The sequence below is a fragment of the Choloepus didactylus genome, chromosome 1, assembly GCF_015220235.1.
Source record: "Choloepus didactylus isolate mChoDid1 chromosome 1, mChoDid1.pri, whole genome shotgun sequence".
NCBI lineage: Eukaryota > Metazoa > Chordata > Mammalia > Pilosa > Megalonychidae > Choloepus > Choloepus didactylus.
Genome location: NC_051307.1, coordinates 39,968,639 through 39,981,368, shown reverse-complemented (window position 1 = coordinate 39,981,368; position 12,730 = coordinate 39,968,639). Strand labels below are relative to the sequence as shown.

At 35.4% G+C, this 12,730-nt stretch overlaps 1 protein-coding gene across 15 annotated transcripts in view; it reads right to left on the bottom strand.

The window, feature by feature from the left end:
• ROBO2 (roundabout guidance receptor 2) overlaps window positions 1-12,730 on the bottom strand; it is a 1,484,543-nt gene that overhangs the window by 181,244 nt on the left and 1,290,569 nt on the right. For all 15 annotated transcript variants that reach the window (XM_037833592.1, XM_037833556.1, XM_037833566.1 and 12 more), the window contains exon 4: window positions 11,964-12,084. In XM_037833592.1, the coding sequence (XP_037689520.1) occupies window positions 11,964-12,084 (121 nt within the window). The remainder of the gene's footprint in view (window positions 1-11,963; window positions 12,085-12,730) is intronic.

Genomic DNA, 12,730 nt, shown 5'->3' with positions numbered 1-12,730 from the left:
CCACTGTTCATGTCACTTCAGAATGAAAACAGTCAGTCAGGAGGAGCCCTTCTTGCCCCCTCTGGTTGCAGTGGGGGTACCGTACTACAACTTGCCTTAAGGATTAATGAGCTGATAGAAGTCTTTCCCTCACCACAATTCAGTCAATACATTATAGCTTCTCCTATGCGAGGTGTTGAGCTTGCTGACTGGGGAACAACCAGCAGCTTGGTTTCATAAGGAGAATGGTGGGAGAGAACGTGAGTCAGATAGTGAGTGGTGGCAAGACCAAGAGGAGTCTTGTGTGACATGTCAAGGAATTTGAGCTCTGCCCTTTGGGTGATGGAGAGCTGTTGATGGTTGTTAAGCAAGAGAGCAACATTGTTAATAAGCACATGAAAAAGACTGTGTTGGCATATTGGTGAAAGATAAATTAGAAGAGAAGCTGAAAGTGGTGACTTAGATCAAAGTGTTTTTGCAAGAAATGATTTCAGCTTAAACTGATATGAACGACCTGAAGATATGGAAGAGAGGACAGAATTAAGAGATATCAAAATTGGGTGATCAACGGACAGATAGTGGAGGGTGAAGGAGAAAAGTTTAGAAAGACACTCAAATTTCTAGTTTTAGTAAATAGGAATGAATGGTAGGTAAAATGTGAATATTGTGTGTATATGTGTGTGTGTGCATGTTTGTATGTGCATGAAGATCCTGTCATCACATAAATAGTAAATACAAGAAAACTGAACCCTTATGCTTAAGCTGATGTTAGTCAAGCTTCTATTTCCTGAAGTCAAATTATTCTTAATTAATAAGATACAGAAGGCTACTTATAGTATAGAGGGAGAAAGAAAAGTAAATATGATCATATTGATAGGTATAAGAAAAGTTCTTGAATTAAACAAAAAATGTAAATAAACAAGAAATCAAAATAAACTTCTTAAGCAAGATAAAGGTATTTTGTCCAAAATTAAATACAAAAATTACTTTAAAGGTAAGGTAATAAAGACATGCCCATTAATGTCAGGAATATGATAGAGTTGCTAACATCAGAAATTAACAAGTAAAGAAAGGAAGCATGATTATTGGAGAAGCAAAACCAAAATAACTATAACTTGCAGACCCTGTGCTTATACGCTTCAAAATAAGAAGACATAAATGACTCTGTGTGAAATATTTTTAGACGACTACATAAATAAATAGCTGAAGAACAATAACTTTGATGTTGATAACTGCAGTAAAATATAAGAAATATATCTATTTATATATAATATCATTATTATATTGTATATAATATATATATAATATATAATATATATATATAATATATATTATATTATATATAATATCATTGTAGTATTGTTGGCAATACTGGAAAATGGAATTTTTGGATACTGTGGCAAATTCACACATTCAAAAACTATTAAGTCATAATTAAAGCTAAGTATCTGTCTACCTGATGTGGATAGCAAGCTGCTGAGTAAAAAACAAATTGCTTAACACTATGCGAGACTAGTTCCATTAAAGCACACACAGACAGACACACACACACATGTATTTTCAGCCAACATTTTTGCATCCTTCCCTTAACATGATATCAATCATATAATACCAAAATATGAGTATGGTTAAACTGAAGGGCAAATTTAAAATAAGATGTTCCAAAATTTAAGTTGTCTTTTCCTCCAGGGACAACATCAAGATCACTAAGGATTCTTTTGGTTGTCATGTATTTTCTAGGCACCACCATTTTATATAGGAATTATATGGAAGCACCTGGTTTATAATTACAAGAAGAAAGAAGATACAGGATCTCCTACTGCTGTTCTGATGGACTCAACAGGGGTAGAGAACTTCCCAATGAATCTTCTATATTCCCTTCTGCCCTCGAGTAGGGTCCAGTTGCTAAGCAACTGGAAAACCAGAGGAGAGTGTGTGGTATAGAAATTTTGACAAACTTTCATTGGTTCATGGAGGAAAATGGAATTGAATGGGTAGACAGGGAAAAAAAAAAAAGGATAATGCAAAGAATAATCCAGATAAAATTTGCTTATATATGACACATTGAAATGGGATTTATACCTAAGTATTTCAGCTTGTATATTCCAACAAAGAAATACTGAATTTACTGATTATTAGAGTTTAGTCACAACTTTTAAAGTATTATTCTAAGAAATTCCATAGCTCTCTTTTCAATGACTATCACTAAATCTCATTCCTACTGTTTTCTGTTAATTATGCTAAACTCATCTTGTGCTCTGCAATTTTCTTAACTGCTTATAAGGAAACAATGTGCTAAGAACTATATGTTTGCCAAACATTTATTTAAAAGGAGGGAAATTTTATAAGAATTGTTTTATAGTTGTTACCTTAACCAGATGTTATTACCAGAAAATCTGAGACTCTGAAACATGAATAATAAAGACTAAAGAAATTGTCGAGACTGAAAATCTATTTAGAGAGGATCCAAGATGGAGGATTAGGAGAGACAGAGCAAAATTCTCCTCCATGAAAAACACTAGATAAAAGACTGGAAGTGCTCCAGAATAGCTGTTCCAGGGGTCAACTGGCTAGGCAAGGTCTTATACATCCACAGTGACCGTGTAATTGGAGAAACCAAGAGACTGTGTTTGGAATCCTGTGACTGTTTGAGGCTGCTGGGGAAATGCCAGCCAAGCCATGCTGCAGTGGGGAGAAACCTAGATACAGTGTTTGGAGGCAGGTTAGCTTAAAAACCCAGAAAGTGGCAGCCTGGGAGACAGCAGCAAGAGCCAAGTAAAGTGCATCAGGGAGTACCTTCCACACCCCAGGCACCCACCTCAGTATCTGGCTTGGGTGACAGCCCTTCACACACCCACAGCTAACAGTCCCCAAGCAACAAATGGGCCACTGCAGCAGGCGGAAGTTCATGGAAGTGGGAGGGTTCCACATCCTGTACAGCCATCTTTTCAGTGGGCTGGGAGACCTCTCTTCACAGTGCCACGGCCAAGAGCTTCCATAGGGATTTCGCTCACCTGTGATGGTGTGCAATCCTCTGTGGAAGCCCATCGAGTCCACAGCTAGAGGCAGAGGGGCATCACAGAAGTGCCAAGAGCCCTGCACCAATCTCACGGACTTATGGGACCATAGGGAATCTGAGCTGAAGGGTTAAACACATGCTACAGCCCCAATGCATTTCAGTCACAACCCCAGGAATGGCTGGGAGTACTGGGTCTTAAAGCTGTCTTCCCTGTAAAACTGTACAGGGCACACCCCCCAGCCCCCTACCCACAGAGTTGGTGGTCCCCACTGCACATGGAAAATTGGTGCACTGATTGGACCTCCACAAGATTTGGACCCCCACTGGCTGCATCAACAAAGTTGGGGAGAACAGGCTTGAGGGTAAGAGGTGGCTAGGGAGTGCCATCTGCTGGCAGGTCAGGGAAAGTGCACTCAACCAAGCTGTAGCTCTGTCAAATTATAGATAATTGTTTAAATAAGCCTGCATATCCTAAAAGAACCTTATCAAGATAAGCAAATGCCAAGAGGGCAAAAACAATAGAAAAGTTTAAAGCATATGAAGAAACCAGAAGATATAGATAACCCAAACAGTCAAATAAAAAAAAAAAACAGAGGTGACACAGAACTTGGAGCAATTAATCAAAGAAGTAATCACAAACACCAATATCATGGCTCAGGATACAAAGGACATCCAGAAGATCCTAGAAGAGCACAAAGAATAATGTGCAAGAGTAAATTAAAAAAAAATAGAGGAGCTTATGGAAATAAAAGAAACTGTTAATCAAATTAAAAAGATTCTGGAAACACACAGCAGCAGACTAGATGAAATAGACAAAAGAATAAGCAAACTTGAAGAAAATGTTTTTGAGAGTGAAAGCACAAAAGAACAAATGGAGAAAAATAACAAAAAAATTGAAATGGATCTCAGGGATATGATGGATAACATGAAGCACACAAATATAAGAATCATAGCTGTTCCAGAAGGAGAAGAGAAGGGTAAAGGTCTAGGAAGAGCATTCAAAGACATTGTTGGGGAAAACTTCCCAGCTCTTCTAAACAACATAAATATGCAAATCATAGAAGCCAACCAACTCCAAACATAATAAATCCAAATAAACCCACTCCGAAACATTTTCTGATCAGATTGTCAAACGCTAAAGAGAAGGAGCAAGTTCTGAAAGCAGCAAAAGAAAAGCAATTCACTACATACAAGGGAAACAACCTAAGACTAAGGAGTTACTACTCAGCAGGCACCACGGAGGCGAGAAGGCAGTGGTATGACATATTTAAAATTCTGAAAGAGAAAAATTGCCAACCAAGAATTCTTTATTTAGCAAAGCTCTCCTTCCCATTTGAGGGAGAGCTTAAAATCTTCACAGACAAACAAATGCTGAGAGAATTTGCTAACAAGAGACCTGCCCTACTTGAGATACTAAAGGGAGCCCTACTGGCAGAGAAAAAAAAAGAAAGGAGAGAGAGGTCTGGAGAAGGGCTTAGAAAAAAAGAGTTTTAGTAAGGGTACATTAAAGGAAATAAAGAGAGAGAGGGAAAAAATATATCTGACAAATAAAACCAAAGGATATGATGGCTGATTCAAGAACTGCCTTCACAGTAATAACATTGAATGTGAATGGATTAAACTCCCCAATTAAAAGATATAGATTGGCAGAATGGATAAAAAAATATGAACCAACAATATGTGGCTTACAAGATACTCATCTTAGACCCAAAGACACAAAGAAATTGAAAGTGAAAGGATGGAAAAAAATATTCCATGCAAGCTACAGCCAAAAGAAAGCAGGCATAACAATATTAATCTCAGATAAAATAGACTTTAAGTGCAAGGATGTCATATGAGACAAAGAAAATCTATTTAAAAATCTTTGCATTTGACTTTCATAAGTCAAATACAAAGCCAAGCTTCTTTCACAAACAAATTAAAAAAACTTTCAAGGATTGTCTTGGGTATAGCAATTTTCAACAAAAATCATCTTCAAAGTCATTTAAAGTTAGAAAGATAAGAAAGTAAGTTGATCACACTCCAGATCCACAAGATACTCTACTGAGTGTGTACCCCCAGGAAGCTCATGCAATTAAAATGAATATATATAAAAAACGTTGAATAATTAGATAACAAGCAAACATAATTTTAAGGCACATCAGTATAAGTTCACCCATTTTTTTCCATGTTATCACCCTATGTCTGATTACATATTGAAATAGGCACAGAAATCTCAATGGCTTTTGCTAACTGCTTATTGATTAGATTACAGTCCCCCAGAATGGCCCAATTCCTAAGTTTACAACTCTAGAGTTACCAGAGGCAGTGTCTTTGCCAATACAATTAACATCTTTTTTTTTAATGTGAGATTAACTGGATTTGAATCACCTGCATAACTTGCTTACACGGTTAGTCTCTTCTGGAGGCAGTAGTGTTGTTTGCAGGTGTGGTACTCTAAAATACAGCTCTCAAGTAGGTCAATTTATTTCCAAGTTAGCATTCTGGAAAGTCCAACTTTCTATAAGGCTAAAATAAAATCATGTGCCAAGTCTCATGGTATAATTAAACACTGTAGGTATGCCAATAACATGAAGAAAGTAAAAAAGTATTCAAATTAGCACAAAATAACATAAATCTGAAAAGGGGTTTTATAATATCTATTAGATTTCTTATTTTCATGCTACAACAGAGGAATGTAGAAACCCAATGAACAAACTTCTCTTTTCAATTTGATTCAGTTGCTGAAAATGACTGTAAAATTGGCAATGGTTGTGCCATGGCAGCTATTCCCAGGATGACTTTAAGAATTTTAAAATAGACTTTCTTGACATTATAAAAGTAGTTCTATTGCAATAATTACATAGTAAAGTCCTGTAAGACCAAAGCTATGCCATAAAAGGTTATTGGAGCTGACCAGTGCCTATAAACCTTAACTTGACTTCAGCTGGCCCAGAAGAACCTGCCACCCTACAGTTTCTATTAAATTCAGAAGTCAGTTGGCTAGCCCTATTAAGTATTCTTTTATTTAACTGGGCATGTACAAGAGGAGGGAAATGTGACAGTTATTGAATGTGAATTATTGCACATTTATGACTTTCCAAAAAGACTGGATGACCATGATCAGGCTCTCTGGAAGGGATTAAATAAATCCTGACTGAATTAATTTCTTTGCTTGCCAAGAATTTTTCTTGTCTGAGAGAAATCATCCTAAGAAGGAAAACATTCTCAGAATTTTTTTAAAAATGTCTCTCTCATCATATTTTAGAGGTGAAGTTTCATGTTATTGCTGATAACATGATATATCACTCTAAAAGCAGCAGCTGTCTATCCAACTCACCAGTATATTTAAACACTTAAACAGGGTCTGGCACACAGCAGGTGCTTAAGAAATATTTGTTGAACAAAGTAATAGATAAGAGAAGTACTTTGCTGCTTTAAAAGTTTAAAGAAAATATTATTTTATTTCAATCATCAGGATTTTAATAACACCTTATGCTCTGAATAGCACTGTATTTTCTTAAATGAAGGTCACAAGTTATCGATTAAATATGGGTATTTCCTTAGGTTTGGTGCTGACATATCTTCTCTCATAGCTTTATCTCTGGGTATCTCATCTACACTCAGGCCATCAATTATATCTCTCATGCAATGACTGAAAATCAATATCACCCGACCCAATCTCTTTCCTTATCCTCAATGAGATAGCCAGGTCCTAATGTGATCATCCTACAGTAAAAACCATCAATTGACACAGAATTTCCAATAGTCCTTTTAGTGAACATCAAATAAATATGAATGAACAACAAAAGATCACTTGACATTTGAAGAAAGCCTCCAGTGTAAAAGACAGAGAACAATGCAAACAAGAGGGGGAAAAGAAACTCAAAGGAAATATGTCAGGGAACCATCATGGGAAATTTTTATTAAAAAAAAACTGTTTTATTAAAATCATTGGAGATACAGGAGAAGCACAGCATACATGCAACAACAGCAGTATGCTATAATAAGGAAGAATTAGAGAAAAGAAAGACCTAGAAAGGTCTAACAGCTAATTAATGAATAGGCGTTTGACAGTGAGACAGAACACAGGAAATGGAGAGGAAATTTTGTTGCACTGTTTGGGTAGAGAGTTTTCAAATTGAGGTTACTCACCAAATGCCCAGCCAATAAAACAAAAAAAGTGTCAAAGCAAGGCATTCCACTGAAAATTTTCAGAAAACTGGGATAAAAAGACAATAATAAAACTTTGGAAAGAAAAAAAAAACTGATCATATACAAAGATAAAGGAATCAGAATTACCGTAGACTTCTCAAGAGAAACATTGGAAGCTAAAAGATATTGGAATAGTAACTTCAATATTTGGAGCAAAAATAAATTTTCAAAATAGAATTCTATAATTCTATTCAGTCAAAAGAGAAATTAAATTTTGCTATTTCAGTATGAAATGTGATCTAGTCTCCAGAAAGCAAGAGAGAAATACTGCTCTGAATGAGGAGTTGCACACACATACGCGCACAGACACATACACACACACATACACACACACAAAAGATAACAGGATGCACCAAACAGATCTGGCACTGAAGAGAAGGAAAGATAAATATCAGGATACAACTTCTGCACCCATCCTAGACATCATGTGCCCAGCCAGATTAGGTCAGAAGTCAAAGGGCTCCAGGAATGCGGTGGGAGGAGTGGTTTAAAGAATAGCTGAAGTATGAAAAATAGAATGTATATGATTTTAAAACTCCTGTTAGTTATTTCAAGAAGAATTCAGGACAGAGTTAAATGAACATTAAGTAAATAGGGAAAGAATGGGTTAAATACTAATTCAAAGAACAAAAATAGTGCCAGGAAAAAATGAAAATAATTATAACACTTAGCTCATTGACAATAATATTTACATGGCTATAATGACTCCAATTCCATAACCAATGTTTCTAAAATAAATATACTAGAAACTTGAAAGGAAGGAAAGTGGAGGTGAGAGGGTGGGGAAGGGGATACAATTGGGCCAAATCATAATTTTCCAAAATAGGAAATCAAAGTAATGTATGAAATTGATATATGGATAGCAGAATAAGCACATATTTAGAAACATGGAAATAAATCCAACAATAAATAAATCCAGATAAAAGAGGCTGTGCAGGAATGCTACAAGATGAGAAATGTGTATATTGGGGGAGGGGTGGAGGCAAGATATTTTTGTATTTTATTATAAGCTTTGTAATACTTATAATACATATTGAAAATGTGCCACTTAAAGTCTATTTTCATGGGTTAGTTTGATAAACATTTAAAATAATTTGGAAAATTTTCATGTTATTCTTTTTTTTTTCTTTTAAGATAGTTAAATTGTGAATAACAGATATTCCAAACCTACCCATAATTAGAAATTTAATTATCTTCCTCAAAGTGGTTTCTCTGACCTGATGTTTAGAACTTAATTAACAAAGTAAAATGCTAGAATAGAGGGTGTTTTTTATGAAGGCATTTAGAACATGCCATAGATTTTAGTATCCATTTAGACTCTGATACATACTTATAACTTTTAGATTTGGTACTGGTCACTGAACTAATACGTTATTTTATGGTCAGCAAATATTGCAGAAGGACAAACAGAATAAATGATTCATGGAATACAGGACAGTAATTTTTTCAAAATCAGGATACTCTGATCATACCATATCTTGTCTAAAGGGTAGCTTTTAAAAAATATGTTGCAATTTTCAAACTAAAAAATTTCTGATTCCAAGCCCACTTACTAAAGAATTAAAATACTAAGAATGGAGAAAACCATTTTCTCCAGCAATATGTATTAGAAAGCAGATAGCTGGAATATTTGGTTGGATGGTGTCCCCCAAAAAGATTCACTGAAGTTCTAATTCCCAGTACCTCAGGATGTGACCTTATCTGGAAATTGGGTCAGTACTGATGGAATTAGGTGAGTTAAAATGAGGTCATACTGGAGTAGGGTGAACCTTTAATCCAATATGACTGGTGTCCCTATAAGAAGAGGAAAGGAGAGAGAGGGAGAGAGGGAAGGAGAGAGCAGCCATCTGAAGACAAATCAGAGATTGGGCTGCCAAGGATTACTGGAAAAGACCAGAAGCCAGGAGAGAGGCATGGAACAGATTCTTCTCCACAGTCTACAGAGGGAGGATGGCTATTCCGACACCTTGATTATAGACTTTTACCCTCCAGGAACTTGAGACAATACATTTTTGTTGTTTTAAATCACCAAGTTGTGGTTCTATTTAATGGCAACCTAGTAGACTAAGACAGATCTTTTATTCATTCAATCATTTTTCTTGCCATTCATAAATAAATTGTATTTCTTGACCAATTGAATATCATCGGTTGCTTTTTTCTGTATAACATATCTTAAAGATTGAGTCACAACCAGAAAGACTCAGCTGATGTGGAACAATCCTTGGCAGCGGGGTAGCAGGGCTATTGGATGATTTTGGCAGCCTGAGAAGACAATGGAGTGTGAAAATAAGCAATGTACAAATACAAAACTCTGTGTGAAACCAGAAAGGCTTTCTTTGGCTAGTTTATTTATTTATGTAAGTAGCTTCAAAGTGGAAAAAATTTCCAGAGGGCCTCTGAAAAAAAAAACAAAAAATGATTAAGTCACAAAGGACATTTAAAAACCTTCAGTGACTACAGAGCAGTTATAGTGGCCAGATTTTTTTAAGGTAAATTGGTGCGACATGGGAATAAAAGTATTTGGGGAGTGGGTGGAGTGAAATGCAAATCAGATTTACTTTTAAAAAAATTAGGTCACAAATGACACTAACAACAATGAAATATAAAACAGCTCATGAGAAAACATGTCCTGGATGCAATTTTGCCAAAATAAAATAAAGAAGACATTATTATAAATAGCACAGTATTTATTATATGTTCTCTAAGAAATGGGAAGTCAAGATCCAGAAGGGTTCACTCTCATTGAATACCCACTACATCCTCAATTCAGACCATATCACTGCTTGCTTCTCTGGGTACTTCTGGGTTTGGATTTTGTTTCCTTATCATTAATGGAATGTCCATTTTTGCTCTCAACTCAATATTGGACTTATAACCCCTCAGGTCAGTTCTGACTAGTTTACACCATCAGCTTTCTAAATCATATTTTTCCAGAGGAACTGTCTCTAGACAAATTCAATCTCTTTGGTTTCCAACTATTTTCAAAATAATTTAGAAGTTTCCATGTCTCTCCTGACATGCTTAGGGATATCTCCTCATGTCTTCTGTGAAAGCAGGGTAAATATTTCAGAAAGCAGTCACATTATTGATATGTCTAATTGCTTGTGTAATGACATTAAATACTTTCAATTTCCTTCTGAAAGCAGTATATATTATTGTAATGCAGCATTTTTCTATTCCAAATCTTGTGGTAGTTACAGAAAAATAGAGGTTACTGTTTCCTTAAATAGAATAGCTATACTTGTGGGCTTTCAATGGTGATGTTCAGTGACCACTAATTTCAAATCTCACCAGGCAAAACTACATTTTGCTCGTTACAAAGTGCAGCACATTTTGAGACTCTGACAGATGACTGCATGAAATTTAAGGGCAAACTTATACTTATATGAGCTCTCCAGGACAAAATGTACATGTGTACTTTCAACAACTTTACTTTTACTACTCAATTCCTGTAACAAATTATGGGATTTTTCCTGGCTTTGTCATTTGGGACTTCAGGTTGCTTAGTGTCCACAGGAATTGTTACAAGACATTACTTGCTACTCAGTGATTACTTGCTTCTCATAGGCCTACACTCTAGTACACATTCATAAAGCCCAACTTCAACTCTCTGAATGTAAAGGAAATTATAATATGCCCTTATTCTACCCGAACACTCCCATTATGCCAAGGATGTCACATCCCAAAATGCATAAGAGGTTTCTTTAGGGACCTATGCAGGACTTTGGTGCTATACTTGGGAATGTTTTGAGTATTGACAGAAGTAGGGTCTTTTCAAATCATACATAGAATGAGAAGATTATTTTACTGGCAAAGAAAAGAAATTTAAAAATCATAATGATCTCTTGCATTTTAAACAGCCATATAAAATATGTGATAGTGAAATATTTTATTAAGAGATGTAGGTATTTATATCTATATATCTATATTAATAATATCTGTCCATACAGAGACTTGAATGGGACATGAAAGTATCCTAAAAGAATATTTCATCTTTCACTATCTTTTATTTGCCTGTTTTTCCCAATTTTCTGACATTTTATTTCTTTTAATCTTCCATAGCTGTCAAAAATATTTTCTTTACTTTTGTTTGCCGAGCCGTCTTTATTATTCCAAATTTTCTTCTTCCTATTGTTTTCTCCAACCATTCTGTGACACAGATCTAATCTGTTTTTAACCTGTTAACTGAATTGTTCCAGCCCAAAAGTCCTTTGGTTCTTAAAGATGCAGGAACAAGAACATAAATACAAATTAGAGTCTGATTATTGTTTCTTCCCCTTATTTTGACTAGATATAGATATAGTCTTTTTATCATGAGCTAGAATGGTAAATATTTCAAATTGAAATTTTAAATAGTGAAAAACAAGTGAAGTTCTTTGCACTGAATTCTAATTTTTCAAAACCTTACCCTGTGTCTTGCACTATTAGGTGCCTGATAAAGGCATTATAGCAGAATAAGTGACAAATTTTAGAACAGTGTGATATCTCCAATAAGACTTCAAGAAAGCCATTTTTTTTTTATATTTGGACAAAAGGCAAAAATTTTATAAATATACAAATAAAGTAGGAGAACTAACATTTCAAAAAAAATTTTTTTTTTCTTCCCATCATTGGAAAGCTCCAGAAAACAAGACCATTCCAATCTGTTGCTACTTTTCACTAGTCAGGAGTAATTGTCCCTATGTGGCTCTTTTCTCAGTGTTAACAAAACTATTTGAAAGCAAAGAAAAAGTAGGTATGAAAAGCAATTTATAATTTAAAAGAATTTTACCAAAGACAGTCAGCTCTGCCGGATCACTGTCTCTTTCTCCCACCATATTGGTACCCACACAGGTATACATCCCTGCATCACTTTTCCTGGTATTTGAGATCATCAATTTACCACCACGGATCTGTTAAAATTAAATAAAAAGAAAGAGGAAAAGAAAACAAAATTAAGGTTCATTAATAAAAAAATCTGTATATCTAAGCACATTTTCTTTACTAAAGTATATATAGCTCAATACCTAAGACACAAAACTCTTCCACTACTTTGGCATCTGCATGAGTCCTTTCTTCTCTTAAATTTATCCTCGCCATAAGCCTCCATAATCCATAGGGAGTGCCTCATTAAGGCAGCCTGCCTCTCCCCTGCCTGGTCCTATTTTGAGTCCTGTGATTGCACTCCCCCCCATATCCCAATGATATGCCTTCATACTGAGATCTCAGTGTGCTATTTTATTATATTGCTGCTGTCATTTGTCATCAGAAAGGAGCCCTAGATATCTGCTGTGGATAATGAAATCCAGATAACTCAGAGGGATTCAGCAAGTACTTATTGAGTACATCTATGGGATGAATGGTGTCGAGGCACTGGGATATAGTTCTAAACCAAGTACTCCAAGAATCTCTGCTTCATGGAGCTTACATTTCAAATGTTAGCACATCTTAGTTGTATTTAAGAGAGGGATTTTGGTGAAGAGAGCAGGTTGGATAAAACCTGCAAAATGATGAGTATGAATTGGGACAAATCATTGGCTTCTAGTCGGGCTCTTCAGA